General features: G+C 44.2%; 1 protein-coding gene across 1 annotated transcript in view; it reads left to right on the top strand.

Annotated features, from left to right (window-relative positions):
* Positions 1 to 21992, top strand: part of LOC139755676 (uncharacterized) — a 29691-nt gene extending 7699 nt beyond the window's left edge. The window contains exons 4-10 of the mRNA XM_071674322.1: positions 17377 to 17465; positions 17810 to 17919; positions 18684 to 18898; positions 19416 to 19580; positions 20799 to 20905; positions 21009 to 21036; positions 21513 to 21992. Of these exons, the coding sequence (XP_071530423.1) occupies positions 17377 to 17465; positions 17810 to 17919; positions 18684 to 18898; positions 19416 to 19580; positions 20799 to 20905; positions 21009 to 21036; positions 21513 to 21992 (1194 nt within the window). The remainder of the gene's footprint in view (positions 1 to 17376; positions 17466 to 17809; positions 17920 to 18683; positions 18899 to 19415; positions 19581 to 20798; positions 20906 to 21008; positions 21037 to 21512) is intronic.
* The last annotated feature ends 2970 nt before the right edge of the window (positions 21993 to 24962 follow it).

Here is a 24962-nt window from a genome sequence, read left to right as displayed (position 1 = left end):
GATATCTAAAACACTTCACTTCCTCCAGTTTTTCTCCATTCAAACTCATCTCCCAATTGACTTGACCCTCAACCCTGCTGTACCTAATAACCTTGCTCTTATTCACATTTACTCTTAACTTTCTTCTTTCACACACTTTACCAAACTCAGTCACCAGCTTCTGCAGTTTCTCACATGAATCAGCCACCAGCGCTTTATCATCAGCGAACAGCAACTGACTCACTTCCCAAGCTCTCTCATCCCCAACAGACTTCATACTTGCCCCTCTTTCCAAAACTCTTGCATTTACCTCCCTAACAACCCCATCCATAAACAAATTAAACAACCATGGAGACATCACACACCCCTGCCGCAAACCTACATTCACTGAGAACCAATCACTTTCCTCTCTTCCTACACGTACACATGCCTTACATCCTCGCTAAAAACTTTTCACTGCTTCTAACAACTTTCCTCCCACACCATATATTCTTAATACCTTCCACAGAGCATCTCTATGAACTCTATCATATGCCTTCTCCAGATCCATAAATGCTACATACAAATCCATTTGCTTTTCTAAGTATTTCTCTCATACATTCTTCAAAGCAAACACCTGATCCACACATCCTCTACCACTTCTGAAACCACACTGCTCTTCCCCAATCTGATGCTCTGTACATGCCTTCACCCTCTCAATCAATACCCTCCCATATAATTTACCAGGAATACTCAACAAACTTATACCTCTGTAATTTGAGCACTCACTCTTATCCCCTTTGCCTTTGTACAATGGCACTATGCACGCATTCCGCCAATCCTCAGGCACCTCACCATGAGTCATACATACATTAAATAACCTTGCCAACCAGTCAACAATACAGTCACCCCCTTTTTTAATGAATTCCACTGCAATACCATCCAAACCCGCTGCATGTTCAGGCCCCGATCACTCAAAATCTTTTTCACTCCATCTTTCCACCTCCAATTTGTTCTCCCACTTCTCCTCGTTCCCTCCACCTCTGACACATATATCCTCTTGGTCAATCTTTCCTCACTCATTCTCTCCATGTGACCAAACCATTTCAAAACACCCTCTTCTGCTCTCTCAACCAGACTCTTTTTATTTCCACATATCTCTCTTACCCTTACATTACTTACTCGATCAAACCACCTCACACCACATATTGTCCTCAAACATCTCATTTCCAGCACATCCACCCTCCTGCGCACAACTCTATCCATAGCCCACGCCTCGCAACCATACAACATTGTTGGAACCACTATTCCTTCAAACATACCCATTTTTGCTTTCCGAGATCATGTTCTCGACTTCCACACATTCTTCAAGGCTCCCAGAATTTTCGCCCCCTCCCCCACCCTATGATCCACTTCCGCTTCCATGTTTCCATCCGCTGCCAGATCCACTCCCAGATATCTAAAACACTTCACTTCCTCCAGTTTTTCTCCATTCAAACTCACCTCCCAATTGACTTGACCCTCAACCCTACTGTACCTAATAACCTTGTTCTTATTCACATTTACTCTTAACTTTCTTCTTTCACACACTTTACCAAACTCAGTCACCCGCTTCTGCAGTTTCTCACATGAATCAGCCACCAGCGCTGTATCATCAGCGAACAACAACTGACTCACTTCCCAAGCTCTCTCATCCCCAACAGACTTCATACTTGCCCCTCTTTCCAAAACTCTTGCATTCACCTCCCTAACAACCCCATCCATAAACAAATTAAACAACCATGGAGACATCACACTCCCCTCCCGCAAACCTACATTCACTGAGAACCAATCACTTTCCTCTCTTCCTACACGTACACATGCCTTACATCCTCGATAAAAACTTTTCACTGCTTCTAACAACTTTCCTCCCACACCATATATTCTTAATACCTTCCAGAGAGCATCTCTATCAACTCTATCATATGCCTTCTCCAGATCCATAAATGCTACATACAAATCCATATGCTTTTCTAAGTATTTCTCACATACATTCTTCAAAGCAAACACCTGATCCACACATCCTCTACCACTTCTGAAACCACACTGCTCTTCCCCAATCTGATGCTCTGTACATGCCTTCACCCTCTCAATCAATACCCTCCCATATAATTTGCCAGGAATACTCAACAAACTTATACCTCTGTAATTTGAGCACTCACTCTTATCCCCTTTGCCTTTGTACAATGGCACTATGCACGCATTCCGCCAATCCTCAGGCACCTCACCATGAGTCATACATACATTAAATAACCTTACCAACCAGTCAACAATACAGTCACCCCCTTTTTTAATAAATTCCACTGCAATACCATCCAAACCCGCTGCCTGGCCGGCTTTGATCTTCCGCAAAGCTTTTACTACCTCTTCTCTGTTTACCAAATCATTTTCCCTAACCCTCGCACTTTGCACACCACCTCGACCAAAACACCCTATATCTGCCACTCTATCATCAAACACATTCAACAAACCTTCAAAATACTCATTCCATCTCCTTCTCACATCACCACTACTTGTTATCACCTCCCCATTTGCGCCCTTCACTTAAGTTCCCATTTGCTCCCTTGTCTTACGCACTTTATTTACCTCCTTCCAGAACATCTTTTTATTCTCCTTAAAATTTAATGATACTCTCTCACCCCAACTCTCATTTGCCCTTTTTTTCACCTCTTGCACCTTTCTTTTGACCTCCTGTCTCTTTCTTTTATACGTCTCCCACTCAATTTCATTTTTTCCCTGCAAAAATCGTCGAAATGCCTCTCTCTTCTCTTTCACTAATACTCTTACTTCTTCATCCCACCACTCACTACCCTTTCTAATCAACCCACCTCCCACTCTTCTCATGCCACAAGCATCTTTTGCGCAATCCATCACTGATTCCCTAAATACATCCCATTCCTCCCCCACTCCCCTTACTTCCATTTTTCTCACCTTTTTCCATTCTGTACTCAGTCTCTCCTGGTACTTCCTCACACAAGTCTCCTTCCCAAGCTCACTTACTCTCACCACCCTCTTCACCCCAACATTCACTCTTCTTTTCTGGAAACCCATACAAATCTTCACCTTAGCCTCCACAAGATAATGATCAGACATCCCTCCAGTTGCACCTCTCAGCACATCAACATCCAAAAGTCTCTCTTTCGCGCGCCTGTCAATTAACACGTAATCCAATAACGCTCTCTAGCCATCTCTCCTACTTACATAAGTATACTTATGTGTATCTCGCTTTTTAAACCAGGTATTCCCAATCATCAGTCCTTTTTCCGCACATAAATCTACAAGCTCTTCACCATTTCCATTTACAACACTGAACACCCCATGTATACCAATTATTCCCTCAACTGCCACATTACTCACCTTTGCATTCAAATCACATAACACTATAACCCGGTCTCGTGCATCAAAACCACTAACACACTCATTCAGCTGCTCCCAAAACACTTGCCTCTCATGATCTTTCTTCTCATGCCCAGGTGCATATGCACCAATAATCACCCATCTCTCTCCATCAACTTTCAGTTTTACCCATATTAATCGAGAATTTACTTTCCTACATTCTATCACATACTTCCACAACTCCTGTTTCAGGAGTACTGCTACTCCTTCCCTTGCTCTTGTCCTCTCACTAACCCCTGACTTTACTCCCAAGACATTCCCAAACCACTCTTCCCCTTTACCCTTGAGCTTCGTTTCACTCAGAGCCAAAACATCCAGGTTCCTTTCCTCAAACATACTACCTATCTCTCCTTTTTTCACATCTTGGTTACATCCACACACATTTAGGCACCCCAATCTGAGCCTTCGAGGAGGATGAGCACTCCCCGCGTGACTCCTTCTTCTGTTTCCCATTTCAGAAAGTTAAAAAATACAAGGAGGGGAGGATTTCTGGCCCCCCCGCTCCCGTCCCCTCTAGTCGCTTTCTACGACACGCGAGGAATGCGTGGGAAGTATTCTTTCACCCCTATCCCCAGGGATAATATACATATATATATATACACATACACACACATACACACACACGCACATATACACACACACACACATACATATATATACATGTGAAAAATGTAAGAAACAATTTAGAAAACTGAAACTTCTAGCTTGAAATGAAATGAAAAAATGAATGTCACATAATGGTTCAACCTCTGGCTATGGAAAGGAGGTAGTAAAGAGGTAGTAAAAGCTTTGCGGAAGATGAAAGCCGGCAAGGCAGCGGGTTTGGATGGTATTGCAGTGGAATTTATTAAAAAAGGGGGTGACTGTATTGTTGACTGGTTGGTAAGGTTATTTAATGTATGTATGACTCATGGTGAGGTGCCTGAGGATTGGCGGAATGCGTGCATAGTGCCATTGTACAAAGGCAAAGGGGATAAGAGTGAGTGCTCAAATTACAGAGGTATAAGTTTGTTGAGTATTCCTGGCAAATTATATGGGAGGGTATTGATTGAGAGGGTGAAGGCATGTACAGAGCATCAGATTGGGGAAGAGCAGTGTGGTTTCAGAAGTGGTAGAGGATGTGTGGATCAGGTGTTTGCTTTGAAGAAAGTATGTGAGAAATACTTAGAAAAGCAAATGGATTTGTATGTAGCATCTATGGATCTGGAGAAGGCATATGATAGAGTTGATAGAGATGCTCTGTGGAAGGTATTAAGAATATATGGTGTGGGAGGCAAGTTGTTAGAAGCAGTGAAAAGTTTTTTATCGAGGATGTAAGGCATGTGTACGTGTAGGAAGAGAGGAAAGTGATTGGTTCTCAGTGAATGTAGGTTTGCGGCAGGGGTGTGTGATGTCTCCATGGTTGTTTAATTTGTTTATGGATGGGGTTGTTAGGGAGGTGAATGCAAGAGTTTTGGAAAGAGAGGCAAGTATGAAGTCTGTTGGGGATGAGAGAGCTTGGGAAGTGAGTCAGTTGTTGTTCGCTGATGATACAACGCTGGTGGCTGATTCATGTGAGAAACTGCAGAAGCTGGTGACTGAGTTTGGTAAAGTGTGTGAAAGAAGAAAGTTAAGAGTAAATTTGAATAAGAGCAAGGTTATTAGGTACAGTATGGTTGAGGGTCAATTCAATTGGGAGGTGAGTTTGAATGGAGAAAAACTGGAGGAAGTGAAGTGTTTTAGATATCTGGGAGTGGATCTGGCAGCGGATGGAACCATGGAAGCGGAAGTGGATCATAGGATGGGGGAGGGGACGAAAATTCTGGGAGCCTTGAAGAATGTGTGGAAGTCGAGAACATCATCTCGGAAAGCAAAAATGGGTATGTTTGAAGGAATAGTGGTTCCAACAATGTTGTATGGTTGCGAGGCGTGGACTATGGATAGAGTTGTGCGCAGGAGGATGGATGTGCTGGAAATGAGATGTTTGAGGACAATGTGTGGTGTGAGGTGGTTTGATCGAGTGAGTAACGTAAGGGTAAGAGAGATGTGTGGAAATAAAAAGAGCGTGGTTGAGAGAGCAGAAGAGGGTGTTTTGAAATGGTTTGGTCACATGGAGAGAATGAGTGAGGAAAGATTGACCAAGAGGATATATGTGTCGGAGGTGGAGGGAACGAGGAGAAGAGAGAGACCAAATTGGAGGTGGAAAGATGGAGTGAAAAAGATTTTGTGTGATCGGGGCCTCAACATGCAGGAGGGTGAAAGGAGGGCAAAGAATAGAGTGAATTGGAGCGATGTGGTATACCGGGGTTGACGTGCTGTCAGTGGATTGACACAAGGCATGTGTATGGGGTGGGTTGGGCCATTTCTTTCGTCTGTTTCCTTGCGCTACCTCGCAAACGCGGGAGACAGCGAGAAAGCAAAAAAAAAAAAAAAAAAATATATATATACATATATATATATATATATATATATATATATATATATATATATATATATATATATATATATATATATATATATATGTGTGAAATAGAAAGTTAAGAGTAAATGTGAATAAGAGCACGGTTATTAGGTACAGTAGGGTTGAGGGTCAGGTAAATTGGGAGGTAAGTTTGAATGGAGTAAAACTGGAGGAAGTAAAGTGTTTTAGATATCTGGGATTGGATCTGGCAGCGGATGGAACCATGGAAGCGGAAGTGAATCATAGGGTGGGGGAGGGGGCGAAAATTCTGGGAGCCTTGAAGAATGTGTGGAAGTCGAGAACATTATCTCGGAAAGCAAAAATGGGTATGTTTGAAGGAATAGTGTTTCCAACAATGTTGTATGGTTGCGAGGCGTGGGCTATGGATAGAATTGTGCGCAGGTGGGTGGATGTGCTGGAAATGAGATGTTTGAGGACGATGTGTGTTGTGTGGTGGTTTGATCGAGTAAGTAATGTAAGGGTAAGAGAGATGTGTGGAAATAAAAAGAGCGTGGTTGAGAGAGCAGAAGAGGGTTTTTTGAAATGGTTTGGGCACATGGAGAGAATGAGTGAGGAAAGATTGAAAAAGAGGATATATGCGTCGGAGGTGGAGGGAACGAGGAGAAGTGGGAGACCAAATTGGAGGTGGAAAGATGGAGTGAAAAAGATTTTGTGTGATCGGGGCCTGAACATGCAGGAGGGTGAAAGGCGGGTAAGGAATAGAGTGAATTGGATCGATGTGGTATACCAAGGGTTGACGTGCGGTTTGGACTGAATCAGGGCATGTGAGGCGTCTGGGGTAAACCATGGAAAGTTGTGTGGGGCCTGGATGTAGAAAGGGAACTGTGGTTTCGGGCATTATTGCGTGACAGCTGGAGACTGAGTGTGAACGAATGGGGCCTTTGTTGTCCTTTCCTAGTGCTACCTCGCAGACAGGAGGGGGGAGGGGGATGTTATTCCATGTGTGGCGAGGTGGCGATGGGAATGAATTGGGGCAGACAGTGTGAATTGTGTGCATGGGTATATATGTATGTGTCTGTGTGTGTATATACATGTGTACATTGAGATGTATAGGTATGTATATTTGCGTGTGTGGGCGTGTGTGTGTACATTGTGTATGGGGATGGGTTGGGCCATTTCTTTCGTCTGTTTCCTTGCGCTGCCTCGCAAACGCGGGAGACAGCGACAAAGCAAAATAAATAATAAATAAATAAATATATATATATATATATATATATATATATATATATATATATATATATATATATATATATATATATATATATATATATATACACGGTGTTAAAAAACGATAGATACAAAATTTGACAGTAGACAGGGACACCCAAAGCAAACACTTTTTCAGGAATACCAAAAATTGCAAAACTAGTTGGTTTTCGAGATACTGAGCTGTAAAGTTTTAACTTGACACCTATTCACAAGCATTTTCGTTTCTAACAGATATAGTGAAAAATGAAACAAATACTGTGTAAACAGATGTATTATCGGTCACAATCTACAATTGCAATTCGAAGTGCCTGCCTTCTGCTTCAATGCAAACCTGACACCTCCTCTGAAAGGACTGCTAGACACGAGACAACATTCTTGGATCTTGATTAGACAAATGTGCCTTGTTGTGACCACGACGTGCAACGGTGAACTAATTCTTAAACACCGTGTGATGCCACACCTTAATCAACCGAGTGTTGCCAGATTGTAAGCTAATATTACATTTAAAGTTTACAGTTCAGACATACCAAAGTTAAACTTTAAAGCTCGGTATCTCGAAAACTAACTAGTTCTGCAATTTTTGGTATTCTTGAAAAAGTGTTTGCTTTGGGTGTCCCTGTCTACTGTCAAATTTTGTACCTATCGTTTTTTAACACCCTGTATATATATATATATATATATATATATATATATATATATATATATATATATATATATATATATATATATATATATATATATATATATATATATATATATATGTATATATATATACATATATATACATTGGAAAGGATCACAGTTTTGGGCGTGATGAAGATGAGTCCACGGGGAAAATGAAGCACGTTAAATTCCCAAGTGCACTTTCGTGTAATAATCACATCATCGGGGGAGACACAAGACAGAAATAGAACAGTCCGTTGATATACATCGAAGAGACGAAGCTAGGACGCCATTTGGTAAGTATGCGATTGTGCAATACAGACAACGATCGTTAATAAACTTATCATTTTGCAAATTGTTTCAAAGATAAATCTATCTAATTTGTATAGACCATCACTAATATTAAGATTATAATTCTTTATGTATTTAATAATAGAAGATTCAGTGATATTTCTCGTGGTAATAGAGTTGATAAGTGTGATGGCATTACTCCAGTAAATACAATGATCATAGTCTTTAACGTGATTAAACAAGGCATTTGATTTTTGTCCCGTTCTTATACTATGTTTGTCTTGCTTAAGTCTATGAGAAAGATCCTTACCAGACTGCCTAACATAAAAGTTATCATAATTTCTACATGGCACTTTATAAATGCATCCAGGAGAATTTTCTGGTGAATTCCTGATCAAGATATTTCTTATAGAATTATTGTTGCATTAAAGGATTTAAGCAACATAAATATAGCATAAGAACGGGACAAGAATCAAAATGCTTGTTTGATCACGTTATAAACTATGATCATTGTATTGACTGGAGTAATGCCATCTAAGTTACTGACTCTACCTCTATTACCACGAGAAGTATCATTGAACCTTCTGTTATCAGATACACAAAGAATTATAATCTTAATATTAGTGATAGTCTGTACAAATTAGATAAGTTTATTGTCGATAAAATTTGTAAAATGATAAGTTTATGAACGCTCGTTGTTTGTCTTTGACAATCGCATGTTCACCAAATGGCGTCTTAGCCTCGTTTCTTCGATGTGTATCAACTGACTGTTATATTTCTCCCTTGTGTCTTCCCTGATGATGTGATTATTACACGAAAGTGCACTTGGGAACTTATCGTGTTTCATTTTCCTCGTGGACTCATAGGAATATATATATACACATATATATATATATATATATATATATATATATATATATATATATATATATATATATATATATATATATATATATATATATATATATGTATATATATATATATATATATATATATATATATATATATATATATATATATATATATATATATATATATATTTATTTATTTATTTTGCTTTGTCGCTGTCTCCCGCGTTTGCTAGGTAGCGCAAGGAAACAGACGAAAGAAATGGCCCAACCCACACCCATACACATATATATACATACACGTCCACACACACAAATATCCATACCTATACATCTCAATGTACACATATATATACACACACAGACACATACATATATACCCATGCACACAATTCCCACTGTCTGCCTTTATTCATTCCCATCGCCACCTCGCCACACATGGAATACCATCCCCCTCCCCCCTCATGTGTGCGAGGTAGCGCTAGGAAAAGACAACAAAAGACAACTCATAGGAATATGAAAGTTGATGGAGAGAGGTGGGTGATTATTGGTGCATATGCACCTGGGCATGAGAAGAAAGATCATGAGAGGCAAGTGTTTTGGGAGCAGCTGAATGAGTGTGTTAGCGGTTTTGATGCACGAGACCGGGTTATAGTGATGGGTGATTTGAATGCAAAGGTGAGTAATGTGGCAGTTGAGGGAATAATTGGTATGCATGGGGTGTTCAGTGTTGTAAATGGAAATGGTGAAGAGCTTGTAGATTTATGTGCTGAAAAAGGACTGATGATTGGGAATACCTGGTTTAAAAAGCGAGATATACATAAGTATACTTATGTAAGTAGGAGAGATGGCCAGAGAGCGTTATTGGATTACGTGTTAATTGACAGGCGTGCGAAAGAGAGACTTTTGGATGTTAATGTGCTGAGAGGTGCAACTGGAGGGATGTCCGATCATTATCTTGTGGAGGCTAAGGTGAAGATTAGTATGGGTTTTCAGAAAAGAGGAGTGAATGTTGGGGTGAAGAAGGTGGTGAGAGTGAGTGAGCTTGGGAAGGAGACCTGTGTGGGGAAGTACCAGGAGAGACTGTGTACAAAATGGAAAAAGGTGAGAACAATGGAAGTAAGGGGAGTGGGGGAGGAATGGGATGTATTTAGGGAATCAGTGATGGATTGCGCAAAAGATGCTTGTGGCATGAGAAGAGTGGGAGGGGGGCTGTTTAGAAAGGGTAGTGAGTGGTGGGATGAAGAAGTAAGAGTATTAGTGAAAGAGAAGAGAGAGGCATTTGGACGATTTTTGCAGGGAAAAAATGCAATTGAGTGGGAGAAGTATAAAAGAAAGAGACAGGAGGTCAAGAGAAAGGTGCAAGAGGTGAAAAAAAGGGCAAATGAGAGTTGGGGTGAGAGACTATCAGTAAATTTTAGGGAGAATAAAAAGATGTTCTGGAAGGAGGTAAATAGGGTGCGTAAGACAAGGGAGCAAATGGGAACTTCAGTGAAGGGCGTAAATGGGGAGGTGATAACAAGTAGCGGTGATGTGAGAAGGAGATGGAATGAGTATTTTGAAGGTTTGTTGAATGTGTCTGATGACAGAGTGGCAGATATAGGGTGTTTTGGTCGAGGTGGTGTGCAAAGTGAGAGGGTTAGGGAAAATGATTTGGTAAACAGAGAAGAGGTAGTAAAAGCTTTGCGGAAGATGAAAGCCGGCAAGGCAGCAGGTTTGGATGGTATTGCAGTGGAATTTATTAAAAAAGGGGGTGACTGTATTGTTGACTGGTTGGTAAGGTTATTTAATGTATGTATGACTCATGGTGAGGTGCCTGAGGATTGGCGGAATGCGTGCATAGTGCCATTGTACAAAGGCAAAGGGGATAAGAGTGAGTGCTCAAATTACAGAGGTATAAGTTTGTTGAGTATTCCTGGTAAATTATATGGGAGGGTATTGATTGAGAGGGTGAAGGCATATACAGAGCATCAGATTGGGGAAGAGCAGTGCGGTTTCAGAAGTGGTAGAGGATGTGTGGATCAGGTGTTTGCTTTGAAGAATGTATGTGAGAAATACTTAGAAAAGCAAATGGATTTGTATGTAGCATTTATGGATCTGGAGAAGGCATATGATAGAGTTGATAGAGATGCTCTGTGGAAGGTATTAAGAATATATGGTGTTGGAGGCAAGTTGTTAGAAGCAGTGAAAAGTTTTTATCGAGGATGTAAGGCATGTGTACGTGTAGGAAGAGAGGAAAGTGATTGGTTCTCAGTGAATGTAGGTTTGCGGCAGGGGTGTGTGATGTCTCCATGGTTGTTTAATTTGTTTATGGATGGGGTTGTAAGGGAGGTAAATGCAAGAGTCCTGGAAAGAGGGGCAAGTATGAAGTCTGTTGGGGATGAGAGAGCTTGGGAAGTGAGTCAGTTGTTGTTCGCTGATGATACAGCGCTGGTGGCTGATTCATGTGAGAAACTGCAGAAGCTGGTGACTGAGTTTGGTAAAGTGTGTGGAAGAAGAAAGTTGAGAGTAAATGTGAATAAGAGCAAGGTTATTAGGTACAGTAGGGGTGAGGGTCAAGTCAATTGGGAGGTGAGTTTGAATGGAGAAAAACTGGAGGAAGTGAAGTGTTTTAGATATCTGGGAGTGGATCTGTCAGCGGATGGAACCATGGAAGCGGAAGTGGATCATAGGGTGGGGGAGGGGGCGAAAATTTTGGGAGCCTTGAAAAATGTGTGGAAGTCGAGAACATTATCTCGGAAAGCAAAAATGGGTATGTTTGAGGGAATAGTGGTTCCAACAATGTTGTATGGTTGCGAGGCGTGGGCTATGGATAGAGATGTGCGCAGGAGGGTGGATGTGCTGGAAATGAGATGTTTGAGGACAATGTGTGGTGTGAGGTGGTTTGATCGAGTAAGTAACGTAAGGGTAAGAGAGATGTGTGGAAATAAAAAGAGCGTGGTTGAAAGAGCAGAAGAGGGTGTTTTGAAATGGTTTGGGCACATGGAGAGAATGAGTGAGGAGAGATTGACCAAGAGGATATATGTGTCGGAGGTGGAGGGAACGAGGAGAAGAGGGAGACCAAATTGGAGGTGGAAAGATGGAGTGAAAAAGATTTTGTGTGATCGGGGCCTGAACATGCAGGAGGGTGAAAGGAGGGCAAGGAATAGAGTGAATTGGAGTCATGTGGTATACAGGGGTTGACGTGCTGTCAGTGGATTGAATCAGGGCATGTGAGGCGTCTGGGGTGAACCATGGAGAGCTGTGTGGGTATGTATATTTGCGTGTGTGGACGTGTGTATGTACATGTGTATGGGGGGGGGGGGTTGGGCCATTTCTTTCGTCTGTTTCCTTGCGCTACCTCGCAAACGCGGGAGACAGCGACAAAGCAAAAAAAAAAAAAAAAAAAAAAAAATATATATATATATATATATATATATATATATATATATATATATATATATATATATATATATATATATGTATTTATCTATTTATTTATTTTGCTTTGTCGCTGTCTCCCGCGTTTGCTAGGTAGCGCAAGGAAACAGACGAAAGAAATGGCCCAACCCACACCCATACACATATATATACATACACGTCCACACACGCAAATATCCATACCTATACATCTCAATGTACACATATATATACACACACAGACACATACATATATACCCATGCACACAATTCACACTGTCTGCCTTTATTCATTCCCATCGCCACCTCGCCACACATGGAATACCATCCCCCTCCCCCCTCATGTGTGCGAGGTAGCGCTAGGAAAAGACAACAAAAGACAACTCATAGGAATATATATATACATATATATATATATATATATATATATATATATATATATATATATATATATATATATATATATATATATATATATATATATATATATATCCTCGATAAAAACTTTTCACTGCTTCTAACAACTTGCCTCCCACACCATATATTCTTAATACCTTCCACAGAGCATCTCTATCAACTCTATCATATGCCTTCTCCAGATCCATAAATGCTACATACAAATCCATTTGCTTTTCTAAGTATTTCTCACATACATTCTTCAAAGCAAACACCTGATCCACACATCCTCTACCACTTCTGAAACCACACTGCTCTTCCCCAATCTGATGCTCTGTACATGCCTTCACCCTCTCAATCAATACCCTCCCATATAATTTACCAGGAATACTCAACAAACTTATACCTCTGTAATTTGAGCACTCACTCTTATCCCCTTTGCCTTTGTACAATGGCACTATGCACGCATTCCGCCAATCCTCAGGCACCTCACCATGAGTCATACATACATTAAATAACCTTACCAACCAGTCAACAATACAGTCACCCCCTTTTTTAATAAATTCCACTGCAATACCATCCAAACCTGCTGCCTTGCCGGTTCTCAGTGAATGTAGGTTTGCGGCAGGGGTGTGTGATGTCTCCATGGTTGTTTAATTTGTTTATGGGTGGGGTTGTTAGGGAGGTAAATGCAAGAGTCTTGGAAAGAGGGGCAAGTATGAAGTCTGTTGGGGATGAGAGAGCGTGGGAAGTGAGTCAGTTGTTGTTCGCTGATGATACAGCGCTGGTGGCGGATTCATGTGAGAAACTGCAGAAGCTGGTGACGGAGTTTGGTAAAGTGTGTGGAAGAAGAAAGTTAAGAGTAAATGTGAATAAGAGCAAGGTTATTAGGTACAGTAGGGTTGAGGGTCAAGTCAATTGGGAGGTGAGTTTGAATGGAGAAAAACTGGAGGAAGTGAAGTGTTTTAGATATCTGGGAGTGGATCTGTCAGCGGATGGAACCATGGAAGCGGAAGTGGATCATAGGGTGGGGGAGGGGGCGAAAATTTTGGGAGCCTTGAAGAATGTGTGGAAGTCGAGAACATTATCTCGGAAAGCAAAAATGGGTATGTTTGAAGGAATAGTGGTTCCAACAATGTTGTATGGTTGCGAGGCGTGGGCTATGGATAGAGTTGTGCGCAGGAGGATGGATGTGCTGGAAATGAGATGTTTGAGGACAATGTGTGGTGTGAGGTGGTTTGATCGAGTAAGTAACGTAAGGGTAAGAGAGATGTGTGGAAAGAAAAAGAGCGTGGTTGAGAGAGCAGAAGAGGGTGTTTTGAAATGGTTTGGGCACATGGAGAGAATGAGTGAGGAAAGATTGACCAAGAGGATATATGTGTCGGAGGTGGAGGGAACGAGGAGAAGAGGGAGACCAAATTGGAGGTGGAAAGATGGAGTGAAAAAGGATTTTGTGTGATCGGGGCCTGAACATGCAGGAGGGTGAAAGGAGGGCAAGGAATAGAGTGAATTAGAGCGATGTGGTATACAGGGGTTGACGTGCTGTCAGTGGATTGAATCAAGGCATGTGAAGCGTCCGGGGTAAACCATGGAAAGCTGTGTAGGTATGTATATTTCCGTGTGTGGACGTGTGTATGTACATGTGTCTGGGGGGGGGGTTGGGCCATTTCTTTCGTCTGTTTCCTTGCGCTACCTCGCAAACGCGGGAGACAGCGACAAAGTCTAAAAAAAAAAAAAAAAAAAAAAAAAAATATATATATATATATATATATATATATATATATATATATATATATATATATATATATATATATTTATCTATTTATTTATTTTGCTTTGTCGCTGTCTCCCGCGTTTGCTAGGTAGCGCAAGGAAACAGACGAAAGAAATGACCCAACCCACCCCCATACACATGTATATACATACACGTCCACACACGCAAATATCCATACCTATACATCTCAATGTACACATATGTATACACACACAGACACATACATATATACCCATGCACACAATTCACACTGTCTGCCTTTATTCATTCCCATCGCCACCTCGCCACACATGGAATACCATCCCCCTCCCCCCTCATGTGTGCGAGGTAGCGCTAGGAAAAGACAACAAAGGCCCCATTCGTTCACACTCAGTCTCTAGCTGTCATGCAATAATGTCCGAAACAACAGCTCCCTGTCCACATCCAGGCCCCACACAACTTTCCATGGTTTACCCCAGACGTTTCACATGCCCTGATTCAATCCACTGACAGCACGTTGACCCCGGTATACCACATCGATCCAATTCACTCTATTCCTTGCCCGTCTTTCACCCTCTTGCATGTTCAGGCCCCGATCACTCAAAATCTTTTTCACTCCATCTTTCCACCTCCAATTTGGTCTCCCACTTCTCCTCGTTCCCTCCACCTCCGACACATATATCCTCTTTTTCAATCTTTCCTCACTCATTCTCTCCATGTGCCCAAACCATTTCAAAACACCCTCTTCTGCTCTCTCAACCACACTCTTTGTATTATCACACATCTCTCTTACCCTTTCATTATTTACTCATACAAAACACCTCACACCACCTATTGTCCTCAAACATCTCATTTCCAGCACATCCACCTTCCTCCGCACAATTCTATCTATAACCCACGCCTCGCAACAATAGAACACTGTTGGAACCACTATTCCTTCAAACATACCCATTTTTGCTTTCCAAGATATCATTCTCGACTTCCACACATTTTTTAACGCTCCCAGAACTTTCGCCCCCTCCCTCACCCTACGATTCACTTCCGCTTCCATGGTTCCATCTGCTGCCAAGTCCACTCCCAGATATCTAAAACACTTTACTTCCTCAAGTTTTTCTCCATTCAAACTTACCTCCCAATTGACATGTCCCACAACCCTACTGTATCTAATAACCTTGCTCTTATTCACATTTACGCTCAGCTTTCTTATTTCACACACTTTACTAAACTCAGTCACCAGCTTGTGCAGTTTCTCTCCCGAATCAGCTACCAGGGCTGTATGATCAGCGAACAACAACTGACTCACTTCCCAAACTCTCTCATCCACAACAGACTGCATACTTGCCCCTCTTTTCAAAACTCTTGCATTCACCTCCCTAACAACCCCATACATAAACAAATTAAACAACCATGGAGACATCATGGACCCCTGTCGCAAACCAACATTCACTGAGAACCAATCACTTTCCTCTCTTCCTACACGTACACATGTCTTACATTCTCGATAAAAACTTTTCACTGCTTCTAACAACTTACCTCCCACGCCACATATTCTTAATACCTTTCACAGAGCATCTCTATCAACTCTATCATATGCCTTCTCCAGATCCATAAATGCTACGTACAAATCCATTTGCTTTTCTAAGTATTTCTCACATACACTCTTCAAAGCAAACACCTGATCCACACATCCTCTACCACTTCTGAAACCACACTGCTCTTCCCCAATCTGATGCACTGTACATGCCTTCACCCTCTCAATGAATAACCTCCCATATAATTTCCCAGGAATACTCAACAAATTTATACCTCTGTAATTGGAGCACTCACTTTTATCCCCTTTGCCTTTGTACGATGGCACAATGCAAGCATTCCGCCAATCCTCAGGGACCTCACCATGAGTCATACATACATTAGATAACCTTACCAACCAGTCAACAATAAAGTCATCCCCTTTTTTGATAGATTCCACTGCAATACCATCCAAACCCGCTGCCTTTGCCGGCTTTCATCTTTCACAAAGGTTTTACCACCTCTTCCCTCTTTACTAGTTTATCGACCAACCCCCAGGGGAAGATGAAAGGCTGGGTTGACTGTATTCCGACTGCTCTCTATGTTCACTCAAAGTAGATGGCCAAGCCTATTCAGATTATGAAAAAGGTATCTCAGGATCAGAGGCGGGATTCAAGAGTATCAGAAAGTGGCTTTATATAACCTAACACAGTAAAAATGCAACTCACAAGTGACCACACATTCAAATTTCTCAACATTCGGCCCTGAAGGTCATTTGAAGGCCCTCATGGCCATTTTCATACAATTATTTTTTACTTGTATAAGCTTTTTCACAACATACAATGCCAGGAAACCCATTTGATAGAAAACGATGATAATCACAACAACAATCATAATAATAATAACCTACATTTACATGGTGTTGTATGTGGGTGGGTGTAAATGACCACCTGTCTGTCTGTGTATAAAAGTTATCGTATGACCTTACTCCCCAATTGATAGGTGAAAGGTCAGTGGTACCACCCATGATGGCCTTAGTAGTTAAGATGAACGTGTAGTGAAGAAGAAAGTGTAGTGAAGAAGGGTATAGGGTTCACAAAACATTGGACTAGGCTGAGAAGGAGTCGCTGGAAACATGCAAGACGCTGGGCAACAAAGTCCACAGTCTTCAGATTCCCTCTCCATTGGCTGGTACTGGACTGTATAAAATGCTGTGGATTGGTAGGATGATATTCTTTGCAGTGCGTTTTACGCGAAATTTTCTTTATTATGAAAGACGTTGATGGTGTGCAGATCTATAACTAGACGTATGTTTGGAACCATGCAGGAGAATAGAGCAAGAGATGTAGCGCCATAGCTAGGGAGTTGTAAGGTGTAGTAGCAGCAGGAATATGTTGTCACAGATTTGTAATCACAGGTGTTTGTGCGTCTGTCTATCTTTCGCCTTCCTGCAGGTGTGGTTGATGGTGCTGATGACGGTCGGGTTGGTGCTCACCGCGATATGCCTCTTGAGACTGGCTAGGGAGAGTTTTCAGTGGGTTAGGTAGAGTAACCTCAACCTTGAAAGAAACTTATGGTAGGGAATTAAATGAAGATCCCGTGGAAGATGTAGATAATATTCACTTCTGAAAAGAGTTCAAAGTAATGGTGTATAGAGTTAGATGGTTCTAACGATACATTGAAACCTGAGATAGAACTAGTAAATTTAGAAATACTAGAATCAATCAGACTGACTAAAAGAAGCTTGAAACCAATCAAAATGTTTCTGTACTCACAAGCACACATACTCTAAGGTATGAATCTCAACAATTATCTTAACAGGAGTTTAAATGTAATTGCAGCCAAGTACTGTTGATCCGTTATAATCACAGTCTCTCGTCATTGTAGGATGTCGAGTTCCTTGGGCCCCGTAGAACCCCAGACGACGAAGTCGGTTGGCGTGGGTACCATCACGGAAGAATCAGTCCTTTGGACGGTGAGCGCCTTCCTCGCTCAGGGTAACTATAGTAGGTCCTTTATACCACTGTGAAGACGCTTGCTCTCAGGGTCCGAAGGTGTTTTGATCATCTTGTCATACACGGGGCTCAGAGGTCTCTTCGCTCAAAAGAGCCCGAGCAATAGTGTAGGAAAACGATTTAGCTACTGGAACATAGACGTGTGAGTAGTGACCATACAGACATGCTGCATCCTTCTCTAGTCACACCCTCTCTGAATGGTGTGCCTTAAGTTCCTCTGGACGCAGAGACTACTGAGCCCTAGAAACACAGAGGAACCAACCTCCTTAATGTTGTAGATGGTGTGGAAGGTATGACGATGGTGGAGAACAGATGCAGATGATGCGACATTAAGTGTAAATAGTGAGCTTTGCAGGTACATTAAGACGTATAGATTCAGACATTGATTGATACAGACTACAGAGGCTTAATATATAGATGAAGATAAAGTGGCATAGGGATGTATTAGTACGGGAATGTATATTGAATGTGAGACATAAAAGCTTGAATAATGAGGCATACAAATCCAGGGTGTTGAGGCATGCAAATTATCCACGACTGACATTTCTAGGGACGAGTACTGTATGACATGACATATTCCTGTCCTCAACCTTCTTTTTCTTGTTCTTCTTCTTGTTCTTGTTCTTGTTGTTGTTGTTGTTGTTGTTGTTGTTGTTGTTGTTGTTGTTCTTGTTCTTCTTCTTCTTCTTCTTCTTCTTCTTCTTCTTCTTCTTCTTCTTCTTCTTCTTCTTCTTCTTCTTCTTCAGCCGTGCCGCTGCGCTCTCCTGAAGGAGTGGTGAGGCAGGTGACGGGGCTATGGCTCCCTCTGGCCCTCATCCTGGTGACAGTGTACCGCTCCAACCTCAAGGACATGCTCATCCTGCCGAAGGTCTCCCTACCCTTCGACAACCTGGAGGAGTTAGTGCAGACTGATCTGCCAGTCTGGGTGGCCACGGGTTCCATCCTCCACGATGCTGCTAAGGTAGACCAAAGCTGTAGAAGTTCTAGTTTCAGTGTTGCTTCTCTAAAATCAAGCTGACAAGATAAGCACCTCGTGTAAAGCTGTATTTACGACGCATGAAATAGATCTAGTGTAGAATTAGTAGTTTTGCCTAATTCATGGGCAAGGTTAATCGCATTCTGTAATCACATTATCTTGCTGTCATTACTAATGAATAAATCAATTACTCAGAATCCTTTTGAGTCATCAGTTCTTGTGTCACAACCTCGATTAAAAGCCTTTGCTTTTTGCTTTTGTTTTTATCTGCTGTATTTAAGGGCACAGCATCATTCTTAGAAGCGTTCAGGACAAACCACGTCGCTTGGACCTTGGGTCTTTGTGGTCTGTGTATGGTCTGTTAATTTATTAAACTCTTGTACGACAAGAGTCTGTAGAGGCTATCAGCCCCCACACCATCAGACGCCAACATCACGATCATTAGTGGTGTTTGTTAGTCTCCTTCTGTTTTAATTTTTGGTCTTGCTGGCTTCTGTTGCAGACGGCGGCTGCGAACACCGCTCTGGGACGACTCAACCCGATGTTTAACAGCGTTTCGGCCCCGACCAACGTCACTTGGGGTGTGGAGGATTTTCTGCTAGGTAAACACGTCATAACTGGGCCACGTTCAGCCATCCACCAGATAATCCATGACTCTTTTTCGCAGGTATGTATTATACTCAGACTTGGATAGGATATCTTGGTGGGGAAAACAAAATCTTGTTAAGTTTAATGCAGTTCTTCCCCAGTTCCTTCCCATCGCTCAATCAAAAATCCCCTCACAATATTCGTCTTTCGTTTAACTTTTCTGTAATTCCACCTCTTGACTTAAAGAACATACTTGGTGTTACAATAACATCCACTCTTTCTTAGAAGCCCCACATTACAAGAATAGCTAAGAATGTCTCTAAGAAACTGAACAGTTGCTTCGTTTATGAAAGTGATTGACCGAACTGGTTGACTGGTAAGGACATCCACTGCTAGACCGCTCGAATGGATCTCCAGAACCATACCATCTGTTTGACCTTCCATAACTAGACCATCTGTAAACACTTCCATCACTAGACCATCTGTATGCCCTTCCATCACTAGACCATCTGTAAACACTTCCATCACTAGACCATCTGTATGCCCTTCCATATCTACATCTGTAGATACTTCCATCACTAGACCATCTGTATACACTTTAATCACTAGACCATCTGTATACACTTCCATCACTAGACCATCTGTATACACTTCCATCACTAGACCATCTGTATACACTTCCATCGCTAGTCCATCTGTATACACTTCCATCATTAAACCGCCTGTATGAGCTGCTATCATTTTAAGATCCTATTAGAAGCCCCTTCATCATTCCGCAAGCACAGTATGAGCTTTCCCGACTACCATCTCATGACCATTAGTATGAGAGTCCGTCACTACATCAGTCGTTCGTAGCTCGCTACTATTGTGTGACCTCCGTCCCCCACTGGGTCCACTCTGGTGATGTCTTATCTTTCTAATTCCTCCCTTTACACATATCTATTATCCACTTCTCCCCTGCCTCACTTGCCTCATCTCTAATACCACAAAAAGATTTCACATAAAGCCCTTGACAAATGTCCCTCACGTTACCATATGTCAATCAATAAGGCCCGTTAATTCTTAAGTATCAATGTACTTAAGAAAGTTACATCATAATCTTTACCATCCCACTCTATCTTTGAAACAGCTTGATATTGACGGAATATTCAAATACTCCTCAAATACTCAAACATCAATCAATATTTACATGATGTCTCCTTAGTTTCGTCCATTTTTAAAGTGAGTACAAAAAGTACAAAAGTGAGTACGAAAGTCCTGTCGATGGGTCATGTAATGGTGGACCTCCCTGTTGCAGACGGGACGTTGCATGACGTACCTCATGTCAGAGAGCTTCATCACGACGTTGATGGGCAGCCTCGTGTTCACCAAGGGATCGTCTCTCAAAGCCAAGTTCGACCCCATGTACGTTCCTTGACTTGGTCGACACACACGCGTTGCTCAACCCGCTCAGAACATGTTTGTTACTCATCTTGTGTATCATATGTACGTTTCTCATCTTCTGTAGGACTTGGACATTACTCATCCTGTTCAACGTATGTGCGTTACTCATCATATTCATAACTTGCATGTTGCTCATCTTGTTCAACGTATGTGCGTTACTCATCTTCTTCAGCACTTGTACGTTACTCATGTTGTTCAACATATGTGCGTTACTCAACTTTTTTAGCACTTGTATGTTACTCATCCTGTTCAACGTATGTACGTTACTCATCTTCAGCATTTGTATGTTACTCATCTTGTTCAACGTATATGCGTTACTCATCTTCTTCAGTACTTGTACGTTACTCATCTTGTTCAACGTATTTGCGTTAGTCATCTTCTTCAGCACTTGTACGTTACTCATCTTGTTCAGCGTATGTATGTTACTCAACTTCTTCGACACTTTTATGTTACTCATCTCGTTTAACGTATGTTACGTTACTCAACTTCAACACTTGCACTTTACTCATCTTGTTGAACGTCTGTACGTTACTCCACTTCTTCAATTGCACGTTACTCATCTTGTCAGTGCTCAAGCCTGTCCTGTGACTTGAAAGAAACCACTACCGATTGCCCACTGCCTCATAGTCCCTACACGTACCTGTTGCCCGACAGCCGATGCCTCACACATGCCCCCTGCCCACAGCCACTGCCCCACAAGTACCTCCTGCTAAACAGCCACTGCGCCACGAATGTGTTGTACCCCAAAGCCAGTGCCCACCCTTGCCTCCTGCCCCATAGACAGTGCCCCATACGTGACTATTACCCCACAGCCAGTGCCCCAGACATGTCTCCTGCCCCACAACCAGTGCCCCAAACATGCCTTTTGCCCCACAACAAGTGCCCTACATATGCCTCCTGTCCCACAGCCAGAGCCCCACACATGCCTCCTGCCCCACAGCCAGTGATCCATACATGCCTCCTGCCCCACAGCCGTTGCCCCACACGTGCCTCTTGCTCCAAAGCCATTGCCCCACACATGCCTCCTGCTCCACACCAAGTGTCCTAAACATGCCTCCTGCCCCACAGCCAGTGCCCCACATATGCCTTCTGCCCTACAGCCGTTGCCCCACACGTACCTCCTGCCCTATAGCCAGTGCCGTACACATGCCTCCTACCCCAAAGCCGGTGCCCCACACATGCTTCCTGCCCCACAGTCGTTGCCCAACACATACCTCCTGCCTAACAGCTAGTTCCCCATACATGCCTCCTGCCCCACAGCCGTTGCCCCATACGTGCCTCCTGCCCCACAGCCAGATCCCTACACGTGCCTCGTGCTCCACACCCAGTGCCCCACACATGCCTCCTGCCGCACAGCCAGTGCCCCACACATGTCTCCTGCCCCACAGCCAGTGCCCCACACATGCCTTCTGCCCCACAGCCAGTGCCCTACATATGCCTCCTGCCCCACAGCCAGTGTCCCACACGTGCCTTCTGCAACAGAGCCAGTGCCCCACACATGTCTCCTTCCCCACAGCAAGTGCCCCACACATGCCTCCTGTCCCACAGCCAGTGAACACCATATGCCTCCTCCCCCACAGCCATTGCTCACACGTGCCTCCTGCCCCATAGCCAGTGCCCAACACATGCCTCCTTCCCCACACCCAGCGCCCCACATATGCCTCCTGCCCCACAGCCAGTGCTCCAAACATGCCTCCTCCACCACAGCCAGTTCCCCACACATACCTCCTGCCCCACAGCCAATGCCCTATATATGCCTAATGCCCCAGAGCCATTTCCCCACACATGCCTCCTGCCCTAAACCCAGTGCACCACACATGCCTCCTACGCCACACTCAGTACCCCGTACATGCCTCCTGCTCCACAGCCGTTGCCCTACACGTGCCTTTTGCCAGACAGCCAGTGCCCCACACATGCCTCCTGCCCCACACCCAGTGCCCCACACATGCCTCCTGCCCCACAGCCAGTGCCCAACAAATGCCTCCTGCCCCACAGCCAGTGCCCCACACGTGCCTCCTGCCCCACAGCCAGTGCCGTGCACATGCCTTCTGCCCCATAGCCAGTGCCCCACACATGCCTCCTGCCCAGCAAGCCAGTGCCCCATACATGCCTCCCGCCCCACCGCCGTTGCCCTACACGTACCTAATGCCCCACACCACCAAGTGCCCCAAACATGCCTCCTGCCCCACACCCAGTGCCCCACACATGCCTCCTGCCCTAAAAACAGTGCCCCACAAATGCCTCCTACCCTACAGTTAGTGCCCTACATATGACCCCTGCCCAACAGCCAGTGTCAAAAACATGCCTCCTGCCCCATAACCAATGCCCCACACGTGCCTCCTGCCCCATAGCCAGTGCATCACACATGTCTCCTACCCCACAGCCATTGCCCCACACATACCTTCTGCCCCACACTACCCAGTGCCGTGCACATGACTCCTGCCCCACAGACAGTGCCCTAAACATGCCTCCTGCCAAACAGGCATTGCCCCACATGTGCCTCCTGCCCCATAGCCAGTGCCCTACACCTGTCTCCTGCCCCACAGAGAGAGCCTTACACATGCCTTCTACCACACAGCCAGTGCCCAAAACATGCCTCCTGCCCCACAGCCAGTACCCTACACATGCGTCCTGCCCCACAGCCAATACCCCACACATGCCTTCTGCCCCACACCACCCAGTGGCCTTCATGCCTCTTGCCCCACACCTAGTGCCCGACACATGCCTCCTGCCCTACAGCCAGTTCCCTACATATGAATTCCTGCCCAACAGCCGGTGCTCCACACATGCCTCCTGCCCTACAGCCAGTACCCTACATATGCCTCTTGCCCCACAGCCATTGCCCCACACATGCCTCCTGCACCACACTCAGTTCCCCACACATCCCTCCTGCCCCACACCCAGCGCCCCACACATGCCACCTGCCCCACAGCCGTTGCCCCACGCGTGCCTCCTGCCCCACAGCCAGTGACCCACACATGCCTTTTGCCTCACACCCAGTGCCCTACATATGCCTTTTGCCCCAGAGCCAGTGCCCCGCATATGCCTTATGCCATACCGCCGTTGCCCCACACGTGCCTCCTGTCCCACAGCTAGTGTCCTGCACATGCCTCCTGTCTTAGAGCTAGTGGGTCACACATGCCTCCTGCCCCACAGCCAGTGCTCCACACACGTCTCCTACCTCACAGCCAGTGCCCCACTTATGCCCCTGCCCCAAAATCATTGCCTCATACGTGCCTCCTGCACCACAGCCACTGCCTTCACATGCCATTAGCTCCACACCCAGTGCCCCAAACATGTCTCCTGCCCCACAGCAAGTGCCTCACACATGCCTTCTTCCCCACAGCCAGTGCCCTACATATGCCTCCTGCCCCACAACCAGTGCCCTAGACGTGCCTCCTGCCCCACAGCCAGTGTAATACATATATCTTCTGCCCAACAGCCAGTGACCCAAACATGTCTCCTACCCTACACCCAGTGCCCTACACATGCCTCCTGCCCTAGACCCATTGCCAAATACATACCTCCTGCCCCAGAGCAAGTGCCCTACGTATGCTTCGTGCTCAACACCCAGTGCACTAGAAATGCCTCCTGCCCCACAGCCAGTGCCCCACACATGTCTTGTGCCCCACAGCCAGTGCCCCACACATGCCTTCTGCCCCACAGCCAGTGCCCTACATATGCCTCCTGCCCCAAAGCCAGTGCCCCATACGTGCCTCCTGCCCCAATGCCAGTGCCCTACACATGTCAGCTGCACCACAGCTAGTGCCCCACACATGTCTCCTGCCGTACAGCCAGTGAACATCATATCCCTCCTCCCACACAGCCACTGCCCCACACGTGCCTCCTGCCAAACAGCCAGTGCCCCACACATGCCTCCTGCCCCACAGCCAGTGCCCCACACATGCCTTCTGCCCCACAGCCAGTGCCCTACATATGCCTCCTGCCCCAAAGCCAGTGCCCCATACGTACCTCCTGCCCCAGAGCCAGTGCCCTACACATGTCTCCTGCACCACAT

Source organism: Panulirus ornatus, chromosome 19, assembly GCF_036320965.1.
Source record: "Panulirus ornatus isolate Po-2019 chromosome 19, ASM3632096v1, whole genome shotgun sequence".
Lineage (NCBI taxonomy): Eukaryota > Metazoa > Arthropoda > Malacostraca > Decapoda > Palinuridae > Panulirus > Panulirus ornatus.
This window is presented reverse-complemented; position numbering and strand designations above follow the sequence as displayed.